This window comes from Lytechinus pictus, chromosome 19, assembly GCF_037042905.1.
Source record: "Lytechinus pictus isolate F3 Inbred chromosome 19, Lp3.0, whole genome shotgun sequence".
NCBI classification, from domain to species: Eukaryota; Metazoa; Echinodermata; class Echinoidea; order Temnopleuroida; family Toxopneustidae; genus Lytechinus; species Lytechinus pictus.
In genome coordinates this window covers 1,399,456-1,419,436 of record NC_087263.1, presented here as the reverse complement: position 1 = coordinate 1,419,436, position 19,981 = coordinate 1,399,456, and the positions used below count along the sequence as shown (strand labels likewise).

Genomic DNA, 19,981 nt, shown 5'->3' with positions numbered 1-19,981 from the left:
AACCAACAATGCGATGCCAGGGCAGGTTCTCTTCAAATAGCTAAAATAGTTAGTTGTAGTATAATCTTCAAAAAGCAAAAAATCTTATTATCCACTCATATGATTATATTATGGTCTCGGAGCCCAGCCTTAGAAAGACCATTGGCCTATGCTGGCTCCCACATATTCTCATTTATTCTCTTATAAAATGTATATCTATTTTTGTATCTTTATTTGTATATAATGTATTCTTTGATTTGTATGTTGCATGTTTTTAATGAGAATTTGGAATAAATAAATGAAATGAAAAAATGAAACGCTTATCTGATAGAGTAGTTCTACTTCTTTATACCATCAAAATGTCAAGTTGCAAAGTTGAATAAAAAACATGATACATGTACATGTACACAAGTTTCTTTGACATAAGTTATTACAGACTGCTTGGAAGTTTCACTGAGATTTCACAGTATGCACATCTCATGCTTGAGTGAACCCTATATTTCAAATATTTTATCGTTATATTTTGAAGCTCTCGCTTAGTTTCATCTGCATTCAATCAAGTATTTGTGTGTGTTATTGTTGAGCAATCTTCACAAGCTATGTATCATTTGAGGGCTAAGGATGTGCTTTTTTTAACTTTTCCAAAATGAAAGTCTCAAAATTCATTCTGGGCAACTTATTGTAAGACCCCATATTACAACCCTCAATATTACCAGGTCCATGATATTACAACCCTCAACTTCAAATCCCTTTGAAATGTTTCCTTCGTACTCATATACAAAACAAGCTTTGTTTCCTAACAACCCAATGGTAGAAATCTATCCTTGTCATGTTTATCCTCCCAAGTGAAATGTGTTTTCTATTGTAGTGACTTGACTATATCTTTTTATATATCTACATCTATATATTCTTTCCTTGTATATATTTTCATTTATATTTCAACATTCTGTATATGTATATAAATTCTTTCTTTTATTTCCAATTTCATATATTCTCACTTGTTCACGCCATGTGTATGTACTACAATACTGTACATTCACAGAGCAAGACAATTTCCTGCCCAAATCTACTTGGCAAACACATTCTTATATTGAGAAACAACCTTTCTTTTGTTCCTAGACTTGTAGCAAACATCCTTTCATTGTTCCTTGTTTATTGCAATGAACTTGCAGGTATACAACATCACTACAAGATGCTTGCATGTTTGCTTTTCTCACAGTCTGCTTCTCTCTTCTTTGTTCTTCTGAACTGTGTTTTGCCCCCTTTTTGGCGCTTATTTCTGTCTCATCTTTTCTGATGTTGGTAAAAACAACTTGTTTTCTCTACCACATCATCACTCTACTCTCTGCCTTCGTCCTGACCACTCATGCTGACCATCTCATCCAGCTGCTAGTGAGGATCGACTCAAATCTTGTGGAGGATCAACTTATACTTATCTCTCTACATTTTCCAATTCTTACTTCTTACCGTCACTTCCACTCCTTCGAAGTCTATATTCACTCTGCATATTTAATGAGCTCATTACTTCACGAGTCATTTTGTGACATCTGTCCCTTTTTCTAATCTATTTGAAATTGTGAAGTGTATATATTTCTATTCACGGATTTGTGCAATTAATCTGAGCGGCTGGACCCCATTCTATCTTCTGGCGAGCAAGAATTAAGGTAGGACCTAACTTTTATATAAATATTAGGAGATTGTATAGCCAATTTCCTAAACTGGTGACCCCGACGTGATCCTGAATCCTTAATTTTCTTTTATCGCCCTCTATTCATTTCTCTCACTTCGCTATTCTTATTTCGCTATTTTTGTTTCCTTTCTACTCCTCAATTTTTCTTAACCCTACAACATGACTATCCCTAATGTTTCTTCTACTCCTGAATCTTTCCTTTCTCCAATCGACCAACTCTCCGCTCAGGTTGACCAGCTCACAATGCAGGTTCAAGCATTAACCTGCTCCATGCTGGAAAACCAGAGATGGACTCGTAGTCGACAGCGCAAGTCGGTTTCGCGCAGCCCGCATCACTGTAAACAGCATGCAGGTGCCCAGTGCTGGTATCACTGGAAGCATGGGAGCAGTGCTCAAAAGTGCATCAGTCCTTGCTCTTTCTCAAGTCAAGCCCAGGGAAACGGTCCCGCCAAGGAATAGCGGCGACTAACCCCCTTGGCAGCACCCAACCCAGTCGCCTTTTCTTCGTCAACGACAAGTACACTGGTACACGCTATCTCGTCGACACAGGTGCTGAGGTGAGCATTTTCCCTCATTCAAAATTGGGAAAACCGGCTAGGGTTGACGCGACAAATATCCAACTACAGGCTGTAAATCGATCACCAATCAAGACTTTCGGACAAAAGTCTTTCACACTTGATCTCGGTTTACGGCGTGTTTTCCGCTGGATATTTGTTGTGACAGACATACCTACGCCGATTTTGGGTGCCGATTTTCTTGACCAGTTTGGACTGTTGGTGGATATCAAACACCGCCGATTGATAGACACCACAACCACTCTTACAGTCCAGGGATGTGGTTCATATACTGGTACCATTAGCCCGATGTATGTTCAACATGACTCATCAGAGCGGTTTCACTCCATTCTCCGTCAGTATCCGGATATCACACGACCGGTTTACAAGCACTCAGAAGTGAAACATACTACCACGCATCACATCCCAACTCGAGGCCCGCCCGCGGCAGCGCGCCCTCGTCGACTTGCTCCAGATCGTCAGAGAATTGCCCAGGCAGAGTTCGAGCACATGCTTGAACTTGGCATTATCCGACAATCTGAGAGCAACTGGTCAAGTCCATTGCACATGGTTCCCAAGAAAACGCCAGGGGACTGGCGGCCTTGTGGTGATTATCGCTTGCTCAACGCTCGCACGGTCCCGGATCGATACCCTATCCCACACTTGCAAGATTTCTCTTCAACTCTTGCAGATAAGACAATTTTTTCCAAAATTGATCTCGTTAGGGCATATCATCAGATCCCAGTCGAGCCTAGCGACATTCACAAGACTGCCGTGACCACTCCATTCGGCTTATTCGAATTCGTTCGAATGCCATTCGGCCTTAGGAATGCAGCACAAACATTCCAGCGATTGATGGACACCGTCATTCGCGGCCTCCCATTTGTCTATGTTTATCTGGATGATATACATGTACATGTACTGGTAGCCAGTTCCTCTAAGGATGAACATGTGACACATCTCCGTCAGCTTTTCGATCGCCTGCAGGAGTATGGCATCATCGTCAATCCCTCGAAGTGTCAGTTTGGTGCTTCATCACTATCTTTTCTCGGACATATGGTGGACAACACCGGAATCCGCCCTCTTAGCGACAAAGTGAAAATCATCCGTGATTTTCCCGCACCTACGTCACTCACCAAACTTCGAGAATTCCTGGGATTGATAAACTTCTACAGGCAATTCATTCCTCGTTGTGCAGAGGTGCTGCAACCACTGACTGATCTGTTGAGAAACAGAACAAAAAAGAACATGCCAATTGATCTTGGAGAGAAAGAGCTTCTTGCTTTCAATCATGCTAAAGATCAATTGGCTAACTCTACTGTTCTTGTGCACCCTCGCACTGATGTTCCCTTGTGCCTACTAGTCCACGCTTCTGACGTAGGAGTTGGGGGAGCTATCCAACAACGAGTAGATGGAGTTTGGCAACCTCTGGCTTTCTTCTCTAAGAGGTTACAACCCGCTGAAACCAAATACAGCACTTTTGGTAGGGAGTTGCTTGCAGCATATCTGGGTATCAAGCACTTTCGCCATCTACTTGAAGGTAGGTCATTTACTATTTACACTGACCACAAACCTCTTACTCATGCACTCAAATCGAAACCGGATAGGCATTCGCCACGTGAAATCCGACAACTCGATTTCATTTCTCAGTTCACTTCTGATATACAGCACATTTCAGGTAAGGAGAACACAGCAGCAGACGCCCTCTCTCGTCTGTATATTGACAGAGTTGATTCTTCCTCAATCATAGACTTTGCGGCCATCGCAAAAGACCAGGAAGATGAAACTGAGGTGAAAGATTCCTCACTTCAACTCAAGTCAATTGCTCTCCCAGGTTCTAGCACTACAATTCTGTGCGATATATCAACTGGTACTGCCAGGCCTTTGGTACCAGTCAAACATAGAAGAGCTCTCTTTGATTCCCTTCATGGACTTTCTCATCCAGGAATCAGAGCTACTCAAAAGCTCATTACAGAGCGCTTTGTTTGGCCTAGCATCAACGCTGATGTTAGGAAATGGGCCAAAACATGCCTCGACTGTCAAAAGTGTAAAGTACATCGGCACACCAAATCACCACTTGGTACTTTCACTTCACCTGATGCACGCTTCTCTCATGTGCACATTGATCTTGTTGGCCCGCTTCCTTCATCAGAGGGTAACAATTATCTTCTTACTTGTGTTGATCGCTACACCAGATGGCCAGAAGCTATCCCTATCCCAGACATCACTGCGGAGACGGTAGCGCGAGCATTTGTGGCCAGATGGGTAGCAGTGTTTGGCGCACCTACTACCATAACAACAGACAGAGGTAGGCAATTTGAGTCAGCACTTTTCCTTTCACTCACCAACCTCCTTGGCACTAAACGCATCCGCACAACAGCATACCATCCTGCCGCAAATGGTTTAGTGGAGCGTTTTCATCGCCAACTTAAAGCCTCTCTCAAAGCTCATAACAAGGTCCGTTGGACTGAGTCACTCCCTTTAGTCTTGCTACGTATACGCACAGCAATCAAGGCGGACATTGGATGCTCTGCAGCAGAACTAGTATTTGGGACTACAGTCACTCTACCTGCACAATTTGTGGCTCCTTCACAAATTGATTCTGCCGATGACCCATCTAACTATGCCCACAGACTAAAGAGAATGATGCGGGAATTACATCCCACTCCTACTCGAGAACAGCACACTCGAACGCAGGTACATCCTGAACTGCATTCTTCATCTCACATCTTTCTAAGAGATGATGCTGTTAAAAAGCCACTGCAGCCTCCATACAGAGGACCCTTCCGAGTCATCCGTCGCACTGACAAGTATTTTACCATCGATTATAATGGTAAACATGAAAATGTCAGTGTCGACAGACTGAAACCGGCTTTCATCGAGCAGGGGGCGACCACTCCATTTCATCATCAAGATCCACCTGACCAAGTTCATCAACAATCCAACTCCACGGACTTGGCAGGGGATCCTGATGACAAGCATATGCCTCCCGAAATTCGTAAGACCCGTTCTGGTCGCCATGTCAGGTTTCCTGCCAAGTACGTTCAATTTTTCGGAGACGGTTGAAACAGTTCTCAAAATTCACTGATGTTTCCACTCCTTTTATTTTCTTGTTTTATATAGCCAAGTTCCCTTTTACTTTCCCTTGTCGATTTGTTACTACATTTCTATTCGGTACAAATCTAGGGGGGAGCTACTGTAGTGACTTGACTATATCTTTTTATATATCTACATCTATATATTCTTTCCTTGTATATATTTTCATTTATATTTCAACATTCTGTATATGTATATAAATTCTTTCTTTTATTTCCAATTTCATATATTCTCACTTGTTCACGCCATGTGTATGTACTACAATACTGTACATTCACAGAGCAAGACAATTTCGTGCCCAAATCTACTTGGCAAACACATTCTTATATTGAGAAACAACCTTTCTTTTGTTCCTAGACTTGTAGCAAACATCCTTTCATTGTTCCTTGTTTATTGCAATGAACTTGCAGGTATACAACATCATACAGAGATGCTTGCATGTTTGCTTTTCTCACAGTCTGCTTCTCTCTTCTTTGTTCTTCTCAACTGTGTTTTGCCCCCTTTTTGGCGCTTATTTCTTTGTCTCATCTTTTCTGATGTTGGTAAAAACAACTTGTTTTCTCTACCACATCATCACTCTACTCTCTGCCTTCGTCCTGACCACTCATGCTGACCATCTCATCCAGCTACTAGTGAGGATCGACTCAAATCTTGTGGAGGATCAACTTATACTTATCTCTCTACATTTTCCAACTCTTACTTCTTACCGTCACTTCCACTCCTTCGAAGTCTATATTCACTCTGCATATTTAATGAGCTCATTACTTCACGAGTAATTTTGTGACATCTGTCCCTTTTTCTAATCTATTTGAAATTGTGAAGTGTATATATTTCTATTCACGGATTTGTGCAATTAATCTGAGCGGCTGGACCCCATTCTATCTTCTGGCGAGCAAGAATTAAGGTAGGACCTAACTTTTATATAAATATTAGGAGATTGTATAGCCAATTTCCTAAACTATGGTCAATCACCCTAGTAACATGTGCTGTTTGTATGGTCTCCGTTATGGTCATTAATGACATTCCGACATTCCATTCTACTGTATAAAAGCCCACCCTTTTATAATTCAGTGTTCTTTCTCCAGGGTGCCTCTCCACCTATGGGTGAGGTTCCATACTTCTAGTTTCAACCATTATCATCACTTGCAGAATGTTCTATACTTCACCTATCATAATCTACAAGTATTAATTAAACTACGAGATATAACTATAAATGACTGGAGTGAAGTGTATTTTTCTGTTAGGCGTGTGTTGTTGAAGTGACACTCTATTCATCTTGCCATCGAAGAATTCTATAATAATATCCACGATAAAATAGAGTGTTACATTATTAATAAACCATTTTGAATTGAATTGAATTGAAGACGGATCAGATGTTGTGCCATCGTACATAGTAATCCATAGGTATCACATGACTTACGTAATAATGGTCCAACCTCGTCTTTGACAAAATAATTCCCAGCTACAAGCAATCTTCCAGATTTCAGCTGAATACCATGCCCAGGTCCTGAAAAAAAAAATAACAAGTTTTATTCATTTCAATCATTGTGGTTTTAAACAAACTGTAGTCCCAAGGCTGAAATGCATATTATGTGCAGACAACATAATTCACAGATTATTGGAAAGGTACATACATAGCACCACTAGTGTAGGTTTATTTCCAATTCATCATACATGTATGTCTGTGTCAATTGTGTCTGTACAGTGGTAGAGCAAGCCACAGTATATAGTGAATCTAGTCTCACTAGTACAGACTTTGCAATATGTACTATGTAAATTGCAAAGTTGAAGGTCTGAATCTGCAGACTACCCCCCAGGCATTCACCTCTCCTCTCTCTTCCCCCCTCCCCATCTCTACCCCCCTCTCTCTCTCTCTCTACCCCCTGTGCGTGTGTATTTGAGTTTTGTCAGACGTGTATCGATCAGATATGATTATTTACGTCTGGGACCGACCTTTAACGTCACCATCCGAAAGACGTGACCAGGGTTCGAACCTCTGCATCAATTTGTAACTTCCCCACGTAGCTTGGATTACAGGCGCACGCCACAACCCCCTCTCTCTCTTACCTGGTGCATATAGTGCTGGGGGAGGCTTCATCTGTCCAAGTGTAGATGCAGTGATATCTTTGGCTATTGTCCACGTCTCTCCATTATCAAAACTCTGTGAAGCAAAACACAAGTGAAAATGACTTCGAATCTTATCTGTTTTCGGCTGTCTTTTCAAGGACATATTGGCAAATTAATGGTAATAATAATGAAAAGAAAACTCAATATTACATAATGTCGAGACACTGGAATGTCACTGAAGCTATTTAAAAATCAACAATGTGGTTCAAAGTCTGGAGATCTAACCACGCCTATCTTTCTACCTATCTATCTATTTGTCTGTCTGTCTAGCTGTCTGTTTTTTTTGCCTATCACTCATGAAGCAAACGTTTTACCCATGACTAACTGCTTGAAGACACTTTCCGTGATCAGCTCCCATCGACTATTAACCCAGGTAGTGATAAGATGCCAAACCAGTCTGTCTGTCAGTGTGTTTGTCAGTCTGTGTGTCTGTCTATCAGTAACGGAGCAGCAATAATCTCACCCTTGTAACCACGACTAACTGCTTGAAGACACCTTCCCAGATTTTATCAGATGCTATTTAAACTAGTTTGTCTGTCAGTCTGTGTGCCTATCAATTACAAAGCAACCATTGTAACCATAACTACTTAAAGACACCTTCCCTAATCAGCTTCCACCCACTAACCCAGGTAGTGATAAAAGATGGTAAACCAGTCTGTCTGTCTGTGAATATCTTTCTTTCTTTCTTCCTTCCTTCCTTCCTTCCTTCCTTCCTTTCTTTCTTTCTTTCTTTCTTTCTTTCTTTCTTTCTTTCTTTCGGTGTGTCTTTCTATTTGTCTATCTAGCAGCAATACATGTAATCTCACCCTTGTAACCATGACTAACTGCTTAAAGACGCCATCCCTAATCAGCTTCCACTGACTGACCCAGGTGGGTATAAGATGGTAAACCAGAAGAATCACATCGAGGACCTTGTCAACGATCGGTACAGGGTTCATGGCTCTGTCAACAGGAAAGAAGAAAGGAAATGGGTTTGAGCAGACACAGGAATCCAACGGTCATCATATTAAAGGCTATGGTCATGACTATACTAGTAGATTTATATGTTTTTGTATGTTGTGAACATGGACAAATATGTTTGTATTATACACTTATTCTCAGTTTTGGTTGCACTGTTGGAGATTGAGCATGTTTGTGTAGTACCAGAATGCATTATGGGGTTCATGGAAATTGTGTGCTATAGCATAATCACCCAGTGTCAAAGGAGGTTTCTTAAAATTTTCTCTGGCGACAACTACTCCGCTCTAATTCCACACACTTTTTGAATAACTTCAACCCTGGGTTTAACACTAACTAGACTGGGCTATTTTGACGCCTAAGAAGACTGAGGGGGGGGGGGGCTGATTCAGCCCCCCTTATGATCTCGGCCGTCGATCGCATGATCGGGACGAAGATCGGCAAATGCGTTGCCCATGGCATAGTCTCCAAAACTATAAGATCAAATTCTGAAAAAATCTCATTGGTAATTAATTATGCTAATTTATGCATGAAATCAAAAGTTTGCTCTAATTACATGTAACTAAATAATGCCCCTAAAATGCTTATATTTGGTACACAGACTCTTTATAGGGATCTGATCAAATGTACTTTAAAAAAATTTCAACATCAGCTTTATTTTCTTATGTATTTTATTGTTTTTGAAATTTCTTATGTATTTCTCTGTTTTTTTACTTTTTGTTTTATATTGTTCTTTCAATGAAAAATGTCGAGTTTATTCTGACCATAAAGAAGATGGAATTAATTGATTTTAATCAGTAAAAGTGAAAATAATGATACATTTATGAATTTTGGCTACAAAAACTATTTGCATTGGATTTGTGCACAAATTCACGTTTTTGAGCAATTTTGGGTATGCAAGCTCTGTAATTTCGGAACCGCGTAACCGAGGGTCACAATTTTGGTCTAAAAAGTTGCACGAGACTTGAAAGAAAAGTCAGTGAGCTACGCAATAAAAAAAAATTGCGTGGCGGAGTTATCGTCAAAAATTTAGAGGGGGGGGGCTGAATCAGCCCCCCCCCCCAGTCTTCTTAGGGTTAATACTATACCCTACCCGAAACCTAACATAAAACCCTTTTGCAGCCCTAACCCTACATCTAATTACACGAAATTAAGCCCGGAGCAATTTTCACAGGAGCAAATGTTGGGTCACCCTCCAAGGCATATCCATCCCAACATTATGGCCCGTATTCTGAAGTCAGTTTTAACTTAGACCATGGTCTAACTCTGTGCTAAAATCATATATTTATCCTTCCTAGATAATTATGAATGACTTGAGAGCCAAATGAGCTGAAATATGATATCTCTACTGTTAGTGATTTATGTAACAATTGGCTATCCATACTTAAACAACAACTTTCAACCTGAGATTAAGTTAAACCTGACTTCAGAATACGGGCATTTGTATTTAAACAGTAATAAGAAAGCCCTGATGAGGGGCATCGTAGTTTAGTGGTTACGACTCTCGTCTTTCAAACTGAGGGACGTGGGTTTGATTCCCAGCCATGGCATGTTTTCCTTCAGCAAGAAATTTACCCACATTGTGCTGCACTCGACCCAGGTGAGGTAAATAGGTACCCGGTAGGAAGAAATTCCTTGAATGCTTCAGCGCCTATATGGCAACACAGCTACAAGTAAAGCCAAGGTAATTATAACAGCGCTTTGTATACTCAGGCAAAAAGCACTTAGTATATCCAGCTATTATTAGGTGGTCTGTCATGAATATGACAGATCACCTATTATATTCGTCAGAATTTACTTTATTTATTTTTATTGCCAAATTTTGTTCCCACTTTATCTCAAAATCGGGCTTGTCAAATTTCTTGATTTTCATGTCATGTATGGAAATTATTATGGAATCGCGAAACGAAACTTTTCAAGGTTATCAAATCATGATGACGTCATCTAGGCGCCATTTTGTAAAAATGAATTATTGATCATATCACCGCAACTAATCATAAAAAATCATCCATATTTGCATCATATCAAGTTCAGGTGACAGGTCATCAGGACATGTCATCAGAGGTCATGCAAAGGTCACGACGCGCACGTACGCGCGCGTCAAAATTTAAAAATTCCCCAAATCAACCGTGGTCAAGTTTGGGTACGTTTCAGGTCATTTTGAGCATGTCAAGAATTTGCGCGCGCACAGGTATGCGTGCGCGTTCTTGCACCTACCATCGGTATGCATCTTCGAGTCATCATTTATTTTATGTCTGTCCATTGTCCATTAGCTTCTGATTAATTTGATACCTCATTCAGCCTCTTACGGCCAATAATACGGGAATGCGCGTCCATTCAAATTTGCATTACACGCGCGTGCAAACTCGCAAAATAAGTCATAAGTGGGCAAAAATATGCCTATATAAAATTCACTGTAGCTCTTCAGGGAGTCCGTTGACCCCCAATTTTTTTTTCCTATTCGAATAGAGTATGAAAAGGAGATATGATTTCATGCCACATTTGACCCTTAAAAACATCGTGACGTCATCAAAATGGCGTCGGAACTAAAAATTAACGTTTTCTGTTTCATGATGTCACCACACTCATGTAAATTGATTCTAATTCCGTAAATATTGGTTATTTCTCGCCAAATTTTCAATATCTTTTAGCTTAGAATGTACCCTTTAGACAATATGTCCATTGTATCATTTTAAAGCTTGTGCTATTCTCAAAACTAGAACTTGTAGAGGTTTGTCATCATGCCAATTTTCTACTTGCAAAAATTTACATTGACAATATGTTTCCTGTTTTGCATTTGCCGTCTGTCGGAAACATTGTGGTCGACTGGATAACGCACCTGACTAGTAAAGCTGGGGTCGGTGGTTCAAACCTTGCCTGCCTTTTTTTTTTTTTTTTTTTTCCTTTTTAGGTGGTCTGTCATGAATATGACAGATCACCTATTATATTCGTCAGAATTTACTTTATTTATTTTTATTGCCAAATTTTGTTCCCACTTTATCTCAAAATCGGGCTTGTCAAATTTCTTGATTTTCATGTCATGTATGGAAATTATTATGGAATCGCGAAACGAAACTTTTCAAGGTTATCAAATCATGATGACGTCATCTAGGCGCCATTTTGTAAAAATGAATTATTGATCATATCACCGCAACTAATCATAAAAAATCATCCATATTTGCATCATATCAAGTTCAGGTGACAGGTCATCAGGACATGTCATCAGAGGTCATGCAAAGGTCACGACGCGCACGTACGCGCGCGTCAAAATTTAAAACTTCCCCAAATCAACCGTGGTCAAGTTTGGGTACGTTTCAGGTCATTTTGAGCATGTCCAGAATTTGCGCGCGCACAGGTATGCGTGCGCGTTCTTGCACCTACCATCGGTATGCATCTTCGAGTCATCATTTATTTTATGTCTGTCCATTGTCCATTAGCTTCTGATTAATTTGATACCTCATTCAGCCTCTTACGGCCAATAATACGGGAATGCGCGTCCATTCAAATTTGCATTACACGCGCGTGCAAACTCGCAAAATAAGTCATAAGTGGGCAAAAATATGCCTATATAAAATTCACTGTAGCTCTTCAGGGAGTCCGTTGACCCCCAATTTTTTTTTCCTATTCGAATAGAGTATGAAAAGGAGATATGATTTCATGCCACATTTGACCCTTAAAAACATCGTGACGTCATCAAAATGGCGTCGGAACTAAAAATTAACGTTTTCTGTTTCATGATGTCACCACACTCATGTAAATTGATTCTAATTCCGTAAATATTGGTTATTTCTCGCCAAATTTTCAATATCTTTTAGCTTAGAATGTACCCTTTAGACAATATGTCCATTGTATCATTTTAAAGCTTGTGCTATTCTCAAAACTAGAACTTGTAGAGGTTTGTCATCATGCCAATTTTCTACTTGCAAAAATTTACATTGACAATATGTTTCCTGTTTTGCATTTGCCGTCTGTCGGAAACATTGTGGTCGACTGGATAACGCACCTGACTAGTAAAGCTGGGGTCGGTGGTTCAAACCTTGCCTGCCTTTTTTTTTTTTTTTTTTTTCCTTTTTAGGTGGTCTGTCATGAATATGACAGATCACCTATTATATTCGTCAGAATTTACTTTATTTATTTTTATTGCCAAATTTTGTTCCCACTTTATCTCAAAATCGGGCTTGTCAAATTTCTTGATTTTCATGTCATGTATGGAAATTATTATGGAATCGCGAAACGAAACTTTTCAAGGTTATCAAATCATGATGACGTCATCTAGGCGCCATTTTGTAAAAATGAATTATTGATCATATCACCGCAACTAATCATAAAAAATCATCCATATTTGCATCATATCAAGTTCAGGTGACAGGTTATCAGGACATGTCATCAGAGGTCATGCAAAGGTCACGACGCGCACGTACGCGCGCGTCAAAATTTAAAAATTCCCCAAATCAACCGTGGTCAAGTTTGGGTACGTTTCAGGTCATTTTGAGCATGTCAAGAATTTGCGCGCGCACAGGTATGCGTGCGCGTTCTTGCACCTACCATCGGTATGCATCTTCGAGTCATCATTTATTTTATGTCTGTCCATTGTCCATTAGCTTCTGATTAATTTGATACCTCATTCAGCCTCTTACGGCCAATAATACGGGAATGCGCGTCCATTCAAATTTGCATTACACGCGCGTGCAAACTCGCAAAATAAGTCATAAGTGGGCAAAAATATGCCTATATAAAATTCACTGTAGCTCTTCAGGGAGTCCGTTGACCCCCAATTTTTTTTTCCTATTCGAATAGAGTATGAAAAGGAGATATGATTTCATGCCACATTTGACCCTTAAAAACATCGTGACGTCATCAAAATGGCGTCGGAACTAAAAATTAACGTTTTCTGTTTCATGATGTCACCACACTCATGTAAATTGATTCTAATTCCGTAAATATTGGTTATTTCTCGCCAAATTTTCAATATCTTTTAGCTTAGAATGTACCCTTTAGACAATATGTCCATTGTATCATTTTAAAGCTTGTGCTATTCTCAAAACTAGAACTTGTAGAGGTTTGTCATCATGCCAATTTTCTACTTGCAAAAATTTACATTGACAATATGTTTCCTGTTTTGCATTTGCCGTCTGTCGGAAACATTGTGGTCGACTGGATAACGCACCTGACTAGTAAAGCTGGGGTCGGTGGTTCAAACCTTGCCTGCCTTTTTTTTTTTTTTTTTTTTTTCCTTTTTAGGTGGTCTGTCATGAATATGACAGATCACCTATTATATTCGTCAGAATTTACTTTATTTATTTTTATTGCCAAATTTTGTTCCCACTTTATCTCAAAATCGGGCTTGTCAAATTTCTTGATTTTCATGTCATGTATGGAAATTATTATGGAATCGCGAAACGAAACTTTTCAAGGTTATCAAATCATGATGACGTCATCTAGGCGCCATTTTGTAAAAATGAATTATTGATCATATCACCGCAACTAATCATAAAAAATCATCCATATTTGCATCATATCAAGTTCAGGTGACAGGTCATCAGGACATGTCATCAGAGGTCATGCAAAGGTCACGACGCGCACGTACGCGCGCGTCAAAATTTAAAACTTCCCCAAATCAACCGTGGTCAAGTTTGGGTACGTTTCAGGTTATTTTGAGCATGTCAAGAATTTGCGCGCGCACAGGTATGCGTGCGCGTTCTTGCACCTACCATCGGTATGCATCTTCGAGTCATCATTTATTTTATGTCTGTCCATTGTCCATTAGCTTCTGATTAATTTGATACCTCATTCAGCCTCTTACGGCCAATAATACGGGAATGCGCGTCCATTCAAATTTGCATTACACGCGCGTGCAAACTCGCAAAATAAGTCATAAGTGGGCAAAAATATGCCTATATAAAATTCACTGTAGCTCTTCAGGGAGTCCGTTGACCCCCTACTTTTCCTCACTCTTGGATATAGTCAAAATATCATCTGGAGATTGCGTAATAACGTCAAAATTACGTTAGAAGTGAAAATTAAACTTTTTCGCAATTACGTCAACGTATTTATGCATATTTGACCATATCTTCGTTATTACTAGTCAATCTTCTCTCAAATTTCGATATGATGTAGTGAAAACAATCCTCTACAAATAATGTGTGAATGATTTTCACTTTCAACCACAGCATTAGTGTGTTATTACCTGTTTAAGTTTTTGTAAATTTTTTCTGGACCTAATTTTTGAGAATTTTTTCATGAAAATGCTTTATTAATCAATTGTACGGTCTTGCTGAAAATATCAAGCCCACTTGCTTTGCGTTTTTTTATGTAGGACATTTTTTTTAATATTGCCGGAACTTTTTAAGATGTAGTTTTAACATTGTAAAACATCATTTATGCATTGAAACGCTATTTGGTTGATTAATTTCATTCTAGACATTTTGCGGAAAATCCTGGATTTTTTTCTATTTGGTTATTTTTTCTAAATATAACATATAACAAATTTTCAGATACCTTCTGTGAAATTAAAAATAGTGCAATTTAGTAAAATACTAATTTTCCCGAAATTTTGCGGGAAAATTGCCAGTATTTGAATCTTTTACCTGACTTTTTCAGTAAAATCATCAAGAAAGAATTTTCAAGTAAATGTTAAAGTCATACACAATTAATAAATGGATATTGAAAATTCTTGACGGAAAATATTATGTGAAATGTTTAGGAATTTGCAGAAATTTTGCAAATATTTCCCCTCAAAAAATTCTACTTAATTCTTTTATCAAATACACCACTGATGATGAGTTTTGAAGTGAATGCTGTGAAAATGTATCATTGCGAAACTTCTCATTAAAAATAATTGAAATTTAGCAGAAATTTTGAATAAAAATATTTAAGATATTTTAGTTTTCAAAAAGTATCACCTAAGAATTTTCAAGCACTCTGTGAAATTGATACCCACTGACATTGTGGAAATTCTTGCTTGAAATCTTAAAAGAAAAATTGCTGACAGTAGAAAGAAATTTTAAAAAGATTTTGCATAAAAAATATGAAACTGTCCATTAAAAATTAACTGCTCTGAAAATGAAGGCGCCTTTTATTGCGCAATTTTGGAAAGCCAATTTCGGTAAATCGTCTGAAATTTTTGAGGAGTTTTTAAGGCATTTTACGTGCTCCAAACTTAATTTTGTATTTACCGTATTGCATTATCACCACCATCATTATAATCATCACGGTTGTCATCACCACATTAATAATCACATTTAGCAATGGTCAAAATGCATTCCTATGATGTCTATGATCAAGATTATCAATCATATCTAAATGATTCATTTCATACAACATTAGCCGACACTGAATGAAAAATCATGACAGACCACCTAATTCGTCCTCATGACGAATTAAAATCTAGTTGTTATAAATATGTTCACGTCATTTTGTGGAGGAGGTTCCCCTAAAATATTATCAAAAAATGATCTTTTGAAAAAGATCATTCCTGGGTCCCGTTGCAAAAAGTTACTATTAATTATGGTAACTTCGCCATCCAATGGTACATTGTAGCTACCATGGTAACAATGTTCAACAGCCCATCAAAATTATGGATAAAAAAAAAAGACACCATTGCATGGCAAAGTTATTATAATAGTAACTTTCATGCAATTGGGGCTGTGGAGACCATGTCATGAAAGAAGCAGTTGTTGACTTTTACTGACTGCACTTGCTTTCAGCCAATCAAATGCAAGGATTTCAGTAGCTTATAACAGTTGTCAATGAAATCATTGATTATTTCTTTCATGAAATGCCTCCCCTGTTTTAAGGCGCAGTCACATTTGTCCTACAACAGCCGTAGGGCAAGTCATAACAGACGTTTTGATATTTTTTATAGGTGGTTTGAATGAAAATGAACAAGAGGACTGTTTTCAACTCGCCGTACGGCCGTCGTAGGAGAAATGCGAGTGCACCATTACCTGTAACCATGCCTGGATGCAACCACCTGTAATTCACCCCATTTGACCTTCCACCCTGACCTCTGACCCCTGCGTAGGACGATGTGGATGTTGCCGATGTCATGGCTTGTGTCTTTACGAGCTTCACAGAACGCAAGAAAGGTGCCCTTGTGGTGCACTATCGCAGGTATTCTACACATGTTTGGAAACACAAGAGGAAAGACACCAACAAATTTTAATTATTTTTAAGGATGGGTGGGTATTGTTACATCTGAGCTGCCATCCTGAACACAAAGGCCCATAATTCTGAAGTCAGGTTTAACTTAGACCATGGTCTAACTCTGTGCTAAAATTATGAGAAGCCAAAAGTGTCAAGATTTTTATAAAGATGTGTTTCTTTTGTTTTCTGTGCTCTTTCCCGATTCATCAATTGTGAAGACAATCATATATTTATACTTTCTAGACAATTATGAATGATTTGAGAGCCAAATGAGCTGTAATATTGTATCTCTTCTACTGGTGATTAAGGTAACAATTGGCTATCTCTACTTAAACCACAACTTTAAATCTGAGTTTAAGTTAAACCCGACTTCAGAATACGGGCCAAATATTTCAGAATTTGAAATGCAGAAAAACAGTATTTTCAAAGAAGCATCATAGGGCAACACATCAAACTGAAACTTTAGAAATCAGTATTTTGCATGAAACCATCAGTAATCTTCTCTTCTTCAGTACTACATACAAAAAATATGTAGGCCTACCACATGGCAGATCTGTTACATGTACTTTTACCTGTTAAAGGGGAAGTTCACCCTGAAAAAAACTTTGTTGCAAAAATAACAGAAAAAATAGTAAAAAATATTGGTGAAGGTTTGAGGAAAATCTGTTAAAGAGTAAGAAAGTTATAAGAGTTCAAAGTTTTGGATTTGTGACGTCATAAACGAGCAGCTGCCCCATGTGTTATGTAATATAAAATGCATGAATTTCAAATTTTGCATGGTTCCTGATGAATTAATTTTGTTTTCTATTCATTATCGGGTGTGAAATAATTTGTCTATTGATATACAAAAGGTACAGTGAAAACCATTTTCAATTTTCTAAGAAAATGACATTTCATTGAATTTTTACCATTCGCTATGTAGGAATGCTGCTCGCATATGACGTCACAAATCAAATAATTGAAATTCTAATAACTTTTTAATCATTTGATGAATTTTTCTCAAACCTTCGGCAATATTTTCTATTATTTTTTCTGCTATTTTTACAATAAAGTTTTTGTCAGGGTGAACTTCCCCTTTAAATGTTTTTAAATGTTTTTATACATGTATTTTTTTTTTCATTTTAACATATATGTATTTGCCTTATTCAGATGAACTTTTACTGCTTATATTTCTTTCTTGTTTCTAAATTCTATTCTGATTTTTAGTCATAGAGCTTGTAGGGTAATAATCAAGAAAGTTATTATAATCACTTCATTTCTTTATCGAGTCAAAGATATGTTGTAAAATAGCAATCTAAATCAAGAGTTAACATACATACATGTATGTTAATTATTTATTGATTTAATCCATTTATACATGATCCTCCATAATCAACATCTTTAATGATGATTACATGTAGGACATGTTAATAAATGTGATCACCATTGCTATCATCATAATTCCAGTAAGTACTAATCATGTATAAAATCATAACAGACCTGCCAACCTCTGGGAATGAACAATTGTATTCTGTGAAAAAAAAAAGTATTTTCCCCCCAAAAAGTGTATTTCATAATAAAATGTGTGGCGCACTCGCTCATCGCGGCGCTCAAGCTGCATGCAAGCTAAAATGCGCACTGCTCTTGCAGATGAAAAAAAAAAAACATTGAAACATGTGTATATCTCACCCTGGTTTTAACAAAATGATTGAAAAAAAAAAAGTTACCTGAAATTACATTGATCTAATAACCATATTTGTGCACGTTTTACGAAATAGAGACATATAGAGATGATTTTTCTCAATAAATTTTTTTTTTAACCAAAACATATTTTTAAAGGAAAAAACGTACTGCCGTATTTTGGTTGCAAAAACATATTGGTTGACAGGTCTGTCATAATCATTGTTGCTGTCATGAATGAAATGATTTCTCCACTGCATAAAGTCACAATCAAACTCTCTTTTATTGCCTGATCAGATTAAACACTTGTAATCTTTTAAAATATTTGATCAGCTATGATTACCTTCATTCCAATGAGATGAATTTTAGAATGTTTCTCTTTATTCGTCAGAATATGATTTTTTTATGGGTGATTTCTGCGACGTTTCACCCAGGGACCCCACATCTCATTGGTCTCATAATGTACTGTACATGACTTTGAAGTAGTTTCCTGGGTCTGTATGATTTTGTTGACATTGCAGGCCAAGATCGATTGAACTACCAGTACACAACGTAAATACTAGACAACACTTCACTTCAAGTACAGTATACACACTCAATATCAGATGGTCACAGATTACGTTACATGTGGTTCTGTGCTATGAAAATATTGTGATATTTCTGAAAGGAAATATGGTGATATAATTTCCTCTTGTCATGTACATGTATTACAGAAATATGTGTAATGTAATATTCCTTCATTGCATACCCATACATACCAATCATAGTAATGTCTCTATCTTCAATGTCTGAAGAAAAAAAAATTGAAGAGTGTGGTCATGAATAATCATGAGGTTTGAATTTAATTTTCCCTAAGAAAAATCTGCTGCACAAAGTATGTAAAAATAACAAAATTGCAATGTGGTGAATTGAGAAAAATATAACAATATGGGGTCCACTGGAGAGCATTCATGCATTGTTTTTCAACTGACATATTTTGGGATTTATTCCAGTATTCATTTGTTAATATCTGTTGATTCATTATGAATTAATTCATCAAAGGTATATTCATGTACACTGTACTGTATTTGCTATGAGGTGATATAAATTCTATAACATCCCAAAATAGAGAAAAAATCACTCACCTTGAAGTGTTATATATTCCCATTCCAGACTTGAATATAACTATAGATATAAGAGAAATTGATATCAAACATAGAGTGAAAAACAACAGTAAATACTGGGAAGACCCACATGTATGATCAGGAACAAATCTCAGGCTTGTACACGTACAGTGTAGATGTTTTTTAAATGACTGACTGATTTTACTTGCCAGGTAAGACTATTGGAACAAGGATAACATTAAGCATCAAAATACCTTGACAGGATAGCCTATGAAAGCTGTGATGGATTTATACTGGCAATAGGGAAAATATGAACATGCATGGATGGGTTTCATGACATTTGCTCTGCTCTAAATTCAAATTTGAATGCCCAAGTTCAATCATGTATTTAACATTATATCCTACATAGAGTAAATCCTGTATAGTGATTGGTTCAAGTAGCATCATGTGACCTAATATATTTCAACTATGATGTTGCGTGACGTCAGACCTCATTATTTCGCAAAACTGGATATCTAGCTAAACTCTCGGGCGCACCGGCCAGCGCGCTCTCTCTCCCGGGCAAGTCCCGCGATGCGTCAGCGCAGGCACTAATCTGCGTTCCGCTGAGCGCGGTGGCTCGGAGAAAAGGTAGGTAATTCAACTCAAGTAACCGGACTTTGCAAGCTCAA

The 19,981-nt window shown here is 38.0% G+C and overlaps 1 protein-coding gene across 1 annotated transcript in view; it reads right to left on the bottom strand.

Moving 5' to 3' along the window:
• Positions 1–19,981, bottom strand: part of LOC129283258 (sialidase-4-like) — a 32,107-nt gene that overhangs the window by 9,743 nt on the left and 2,383 nt on the right. The window contains exons 3-7 of the mRNA XM_064113658.1: positions 19,332–19,371; positions 16,350–16,520; positions 8,253–8,388; positions 7,387–7,480; positions 6,740–6,826 (exon numbers count right to left, since the gene is read on the bottom strand). Coding sequence (XP_063969728.1) covers positions 6,740–6,826; positions 7,387–7,480; positions 8,253–8,388; positions 16,350–16,520; positions 19,332–19,371 — 528 coding nt within the window. The remainder of the gene's footprint in view (positions 1–6,739; positions 6,827–7,386; positions 7,481–8,252; positions 8,389–16,349; positions 16,521–19,331; positions 19,372–19,981) is intronic.